Source organism: Solanum dulcamara, chromosome 4 (genome assembly GCF_947179165.1).
Source record: "Solanum dulcamara chromosome 4, daSolDulc1.2, whole genome shotgun sequence".
NCBI lineage: Eukaryota > Viridiplantae > Streptophyta > Magnoliopsida > Solanales > Solanaceae > Solanum > Solanum dulcamara.
Genome location: NC_077240.1, coordinates 19,395,694 through 19,403,053, shown reverse-complemented (window position 1 = coordinate 19,403,053; position 7,360 = coordinate 19,395,694). Strand labels below are relative to the sequence as shown.

At 30.7% G+C, this 7,360-nt stretch overlaps 1 protein-coding gene across 1 annotated transcript; it reads left to right on the top strand.

Moving 5' to 3' along the window:
• Positions 1-4,479: 4,479 nt before the first annotated feature.
• Positions 4,480-5,149, top strand: LOC129884819 (uncharacterized). Its single transcript, XM_055959097.1, has one exon. It carries the CDS (start codon positions 4,480-4,482, stop codon positions 5,131-5,133), a length of 654 nt encoding a protein of 217 aa, XP_055815072.1. The 3' UTR covers positions 5,134-5,149.
• The last annotated feature ends 2,211 nt before the right edge of the window (positions 5,150-7,360 follow it).

Genomic DNA, 7,360 nt, shown 5'->3' with positions numbered 1-7,360 from the left:
TCTGATGGTACTCAGCAATATTTTCATGCTTGTTGGTCAAGTGGCTGCTGTATTCTGGGGAAATTATGACGATGAGATCGGTGGAAAAACTCTTCTGTCCCCCTAAGCAAGATCGATCCACAATACAGGATTTATTTGCTACCAATATTGTCATATTAATTTGCATTTCCATAAACCCGGAAAGTGTTTCTTAAATTAATCATCTCCAGCTCTTCAAATACAAAGGTCAAAATTAGTATAATTGATTCAGCTATGTATGCTGTCTTGTGATCCGATCCCTCATGCAACTTCCATTCCAAAAGATTCTAAAGGAAGAAACACCTTCCGTGGTTTTGGAAATGCAAATTTGTAAATGAATTAAACTCATAGGAGTATCCATCCATAAGACTGCAAGCAGAACCCGAACCAGACAGACAACAAAGTTCTTGCAACAACAAAAACATATCCACTACTGTAATCTCAGAAGTAAGGTCTGAGGAGGTTAGAATGTATGCAGATCTTACCCTACCTTGTAAAGATAGAAAGATTATTTCCAATAGAACCTCGGATTAAATAAAATAGTTTGAGATAGAGACTACAAAAATGAAACCAGCAACAACAACGAAATAAAGTGAAATGGTGAGCGGTACCCAACATAGAACGAACAGTAATGAAAATAAATATATCTGAACTGCTCTGATCCATGGAAATTCCGAACTTAGGCACTAATTGCAATATGCTCAAATGTCCATATCTTCTCTAATATCACATATCCAATAATAACAAATACCTCATACTAGTATAATTTAATTTCATATCTGTCAAAACAAATTCTTTTAACAAGAACAACAGAGCATTTTAGTCAGTATATGATACTGTAACTATTGTTTTAAGCTGAAAATAATCCAAAAGGACAAGGAAAAAGATCTAATTTACCATTTATCCATTTACAGATTTACTCTTTGAGCAAGAAATTAGTCCTAATAACTTTTCTAAAATTTAGGATTATATTCAAGAGAAACAATAATTCATCCGCATGGAAGCAGAAAAAATGAATCTATTCGATCCCCTTATCACAATTAAGTTGTGTGGCAAATAAGCGGGTCGAATCGAATATGAGCAGGTCACAGTCAGGTGAAAACGAATAACAAGATAATCATGTTACAGAAACCAAAAATTCCCATTTTATCAATTTGAAAAAGCCCATCTACCACAAATTAAGAACAAAAAACTCACAAAATATAATCAAAAGCAAATAAAAAGATCATATCTATTTATATGAAGAGAAGAGAGGAACTGAGGAAAAAGTTAGTGCAGATAGACGAGAGGAACTTCACATAAAATACATCAATAAAATTGTGCATTCCTAATTTATATAAGACAACTTTGGATGATGCGGAAATTTATAGATATTTTAAGCACTCGTTTGGCCACAGGAAATTTTCATTTTTCTCACTTTTATATAAAATAACTTTATTTAATTTTTTTTAATTTTAAATCATATTTCATTTTATTTTAAAATGCATTCCAATTATTAATATTTATTATAAAAATGTGATCAAACACAACTCTAACTTTAAAAATTTCTATTAAAATAATTTTTTAAAAATTTTATGATCAATCATTCACTTAATATATCAGTCATACTTTTAATTTAAGATAAAAAGACTCAAAAGTTCTCTTTGAATTCTTAAATTTGGTAATCAAATTGTGACATGAAAACTCATGGTAAAGTTTAAGTATTTCTTCCTTACATTTAATCATATAATTTTATTATGATTAAATAAAAAAATTAAAATAATAATATGTAATCTCTGCATTTTATTTTAGTTGTCATATTTTTATTTTATATGCTTTTAAAAAATATATAAATAAAAGTATTTTTACTAATTTACTCAGAATTTTTTTAATATAGTTAATATTATTTACTTTCAAACAATAAATTTTAAGGGGAAAATAGATTTTTTAAAAGTAATTTCATTTTAATTTTGCAAATTGGCAAGTGTTTTGGGACAAACATTTTTAGTAATGTTGACAAATAATATGGGACAAAGAAAGTACTATTTAATAATGATTTAGCAGCAAAACTGTATATAAAGGCATGAGTCATATATTAATTGGGTTGAACGAACTAAATAGATTTTTACCGTATCTCTTTGGACATGTTTGGTGTAATGGATAAAGCGAGATAATCATGATGATAACTGGAATAATAATTCTTGGAAATACTTCTCCCGAAATAACATAGTTAAAAATGATAAAAATATCTCCTCAAACCTTTAAATACATCATTTTCCACATTATTTACGCTTATTGAGAATATTTTATAAATAAATAACTCATTCTTAGAAAGTATGCAATGTATATTATTTTTTAATACAATAAATCAAACATCACTAAAAAATAATACTAAAATAACTAATTTTAATATAACTAAATTCTAACATAACTAATTCAATAATAATTTATCTTCAAACTAAACAACCCCATCTTTTAATTTTAATTATTAAACTTCAGTCCTTTTTGTCTTGGTTCTCAAATGACATGTAGTGGTTGGTACAACTGAATTTGTTAGGAATTTGTTAGACTGGACCCATCTCTTGTTAGATTCCACCATTTACTTTAAACTAGAAATTAAAACTTCAAATTTTATGTTAGTACTGCCATTTTGAAATTTATAATTGCTGCGATAAAGACATACTCTTAATGGAATCTGATGGAAATAATGATGAAATGTGATTATGAAATTGGTGTTTTCTTAAAGAATTTCATTTTTTTTATAATTATTTAAGGTTTGGATTAATTCCTCTTATGATAGATAAAATACCATTCTTCAATATTGTCAATTAAAATTAGAGAATTTCAGCGAATTCAATAAATAGAGTATATTACACGACACTTACTTTTTATCTATTAAAAGTGACGGCCAAAAAAAAGGAAAAGAAATAGAAGAATTATGTCTGCTTTTAGGAAGAAGAAAAATAATTATGTATTCATATTTTTTCAGTGTGTTAAATGAGGCGAAGCCTCTGAATATATTATAGCCACTAACATGTGCAAAGGGGAAAAGGAGGTGACTATTTCTGTTTTAAAAAAAAATTCTGCAAACTTTAATCAAATAATTTTTGTGGAAATTAACAATTGAAAGAAAATGCATTAGTGAAAAATGAAAAAAAAAATTGTCCAAATTTTCTCTCTTATCAACTTTTTAAGAGCTAAAAAAAATGCTTCTATATATAAGCATAAAAGTTCACCTCTTCACTACCAATGAGGAGAAATGAAGTTTCTTCAAGTTTTATTTTTCCTCCATTTTCTTTTTTTCAATTTCTCAATTCACATTACACCCTATCTTTAAGGCTTAACCTTAAAGAAATCCAACATGTGTTTCCGCATTTTGCAGTTTGTTAGTTTTGACATTCATTCACTAGTAGATGCTAATAATCAGGAGTAGCGGCTTTGATTGAATTTATATGGATCAAAATAAATTGAGTTAATAAATGATATAGTTATTGATCCGTCTAAAGTTTACTTTGGTTGAATTGGGTTGAGATTGAATGGGCTAAAAAGTGAGACATAATCCAACATGGTCAATTTTTACTAAATTTTAGACTTTTTAGAATTTTTTTTTATAAGAAAATAATCTAAAGACCTAATAAAACTATTTTTTATTACGACTATTATAACATACCAAAAAAATTGCAAATAGCTTCTTAAAGTTTTTTGAATTCCATAAAATTATAACAATTTCAAATAGTTTTTCAAAAAAAGTGATAACTATCCATGATCCAATAGTAGATTTCTTAATATATAAGATTTAGATAAAGCTATTGATTTTGGTGAACCGATGCAAGGGCTTCCAGAATATCCACCCCTGTGACAACAAGTGGGTGCACGTTTGATGATATTGTAAGCAAATGACAATCTCACATGATGAATCTTATTTTTTTCCTAAAATAATTGAGCTACTGCTAGTGTGTACCAATTCATTGTGACAAATGAAGAGAAAGCACTAATTAATGCAGATAATGATGATAAAAGCACAAACAAATTAAAAAATGCGCTAACTAATGCCTCTATTTTTCTCCTTATTTAAAAAGCTACACTAAGCTATGAATTTCAAGTCCTCAAGAGATAGTTTAACATACTCGAAAGGAACTTGGTGATGTGAACTTTGGTATTAGAAAAAATTGTCTCATTCAATTTGTGGAGTAGAGTAGTTAATTATATGATGCTAGCTAGTCATGAAGTCTTGTCTAGTGCTTAATTAATGTGTTAATTTTGGGGGCATTTGAGATGAAACTAAATTTTGTATGTACCTTGTAAGTTCAGTGCTATGCAACAACACATACGGTGGGTGAAATAGAATTAGTTACCCAGACTTCAATTTCCAAGAACAAGATCTAACTCGACATATATATGTATATACATATCCAAGTTAATTTACCCTTGCCTATATATAATGCAATACAATGTGATGGATTTACAATGTGATGAGGGAAAATGTCTGAGAGATTACCCCTTCCTTGGCTCCTCCAAATGAGCATTTACAATGTGAAAATTGGTGGTGAAAATGTCATCACTAGAGTTGCTGATCGCGAAGCCACTATGAGCCATGGTATCTCGGAACTAAGGCACGATTTGAAGTCTGATCCAAATCCAATTGTTGGAATTGACGTTGTTAATTCTGGTGATTTATTGCTCTTCTACGTGAAAAAACGTTGCCTAATCATTCAATACAATCGTATTTTATCATTGAATGATAAATATCAAGTCCCAAGTTTTCTAGCCTCGTTTTTGCAAGACAAAAACATCACATTTGTTGGTCCTAGACACATTAACAACAAGTCGTTCACATGGAGTGGCGTTTATCAGAAATTCGATTTTAAGACAGTGGTGGACGTTGGGTATTTGGCTGCTCAGATACGTAAGAAGCCAAGGCTTCTTACTAGTACACTAGAAGAATTGATGCTTGAAGTTGATGTTGAAATTATGAGACCAATTATTGGTAATGGCTCATTGCGTCATAAATGGGAATCGTCTGCGGTTCTATCGGAGGAAGAAGTGAAAGTTGCAATGTATGAAGTCTATTCATGCTATCAAATTGCAACCAAAATTATTGAGGCCATGCAGATTGGGGCAACTACGCGTGGATAGGAGGTGTACTGAATTTGAATGGGTCAAAACGAACTTTGTTAATAAATGGGTTGGTCGTATAACTCAATTTGTCCATCGTTATTTGTTTTTCTGTAATTTGTTTAAGTATGTAATAAAGTTTTTTGTTTTTTATATTGACTACATGACATATGTTAAACAAAAAAAGGCCTTTCTTCAAAATTATTGTGATAAAAGAAAATTTATGGGTTAACTTTGCCTCCCTATGTACGGAAAGTAACTTCCATTTTTTAAAGTTGGTAATTTATAATGATCTATGTTATCCAAAACTATTCTTAAATACAAAGTAATTATTAGATTGTCTTTGCAACAATAATATTCTAGATATAGTGAAATAATGAGGCCGACAAGATATTGTAGCTTCAACACCACTTGGTCTATTTATTGTTTGGGTTAAAATAGCTTAAAAGTACTCTCTCAGATCCAAAATAAATGATGTTTGAGCTTTTTTATTTTATTTCAAAATAAATGGTGTTTACTAATAAATTGAGTTTTACCCCATTAAAGAATTACTTTTTCATCAAAATATTTAATTAGGGATAAATTAGTAAAAGCACTTCTTATTTTCTAGAAATGAACAGTTTCTCAGGGACATGCTGGATCAAGGTTTCACGACATTTAGTGCGTACCAAACACACTCTTTATGCTGACTAATTATTTTTTTACTGTTGTAAAATAAAACTAAATCAATAATAACAGAAGGAGAAAATAAGAGCAATTGACTAAAAATAGAGAAAGAGAGAAGCTGTGTATATTGTTATATCTGTGTATATCTTATTACAGAGAAAATGGCTATATTTATAGCCAGAGATAAGAGTTCAAAATCAAGTGGGAATTTGCCCACTTTGAGTGGGCCCCACTTGGGAAATAGACACCCATTAAATAGACATCAATCATACACCATAATTTAACACTCCCCCTTAGATGTCTAAAAAAAATATACATAGAGTTATTCTTAACACCATAGATGTTGTGTCTCGTTAAAACCTTACTAGTAAAAATCTAGTGGGAAAAATCCTAGTGAAGAAAAAAGAGTACACACATTTGGTAATACGCCTTGAGTGCTGCCTCATTAAAAACCTTACTAGGAAAACCCAGTGAGACAAAACCTTGGTTAAGGAAAAAAAGAGTGCAGCGCGTATTTTACTCCCCCTGATGAAAGCTTCATTTGATATTTTGAAGACGACGCATTCCAACCTTATATCTTAATTTCTCAAAAGTTGATGTTGGTAATGCCTTTGTGAATAAGTCTGCAAGATTATCACTTGAACGAACTTGTTGTACATCAATATCACCATTCTTCTGTAGATCATGTGTGAAAAATAATTTTGGTGAAATATGTTTCGTTCTGTCTCCTTTTATGAAGCCACCTTTCAACTGAGCTATGCACGCGGCATTGTCTTCGAATATAACTGTGGGTACTTTAACATCATTTTCCAGACCACATCTTTCTTTGATGAACTGTACATTCGATCTCAACCACACACATTCTCTACTTATTTCATGAATTGTTATTATTTCAGCATGATTTGAAGAAGTAGCAACAATGGACTGTTTTGTAGATCGCCATGATATAGCGTTCCTCCATGTGTAAATAGATAGCCTATCTGAGATCGAGCTTTATGTGGGTCTGATAAATAACCTGCATCTGCATAACCAATAAGGTCTACGCAACCTTTGTTAGCATAAAACAAACCCATATCAATAGTACCCTTCAGGTATCGCAAAACATGTTTTATACCGTTCCAATGCCTTCGCATTGGGGAAGAACTATACCTTGCTAGCAAATTAACAGAAAATGTTATATCAGGCCTAGTTGCGTTAGCAAGATACATAAGTGCATCAATAGCACTGAGATATGGTACTTCAGGACCAAGAATTTCTTCATCCTCTCCTGGAGGTCGAAATTGATCTTTTTCCACTTCAAGTGATCGAACAACCATTGGAGTACTTAATGGATGTGCTTTGTCCATGTAAAATCTTTTTAAGATTTTCTTAGTGTAGGCAGATTGATGGACAAAAACTCCGTCTGCTAAATGTTTAATTTGCAGACCTAGACAAAGTTTTGTCTTTCCAAAGTCTTTCATCTCAAATTCTTTCTTTAGATATTCAATTGCCTTTTGGACCTCTTCAGGGGTTCCAATGAGATTTATGTCATCAACATAAACGGCGAGTATAACAAACTCTGATTTCGTTTTCTTAATAAAAA

Excerpts from the sequence above, each read along its gene's own strand:
- LOC129884819 (XM_055959097.1), top strand. The coding sequence starts at position 4,480 with ATGTCTGAGAGATTACCCCTTCCTTGGCTCCTCCAAATGAGCATTTAC.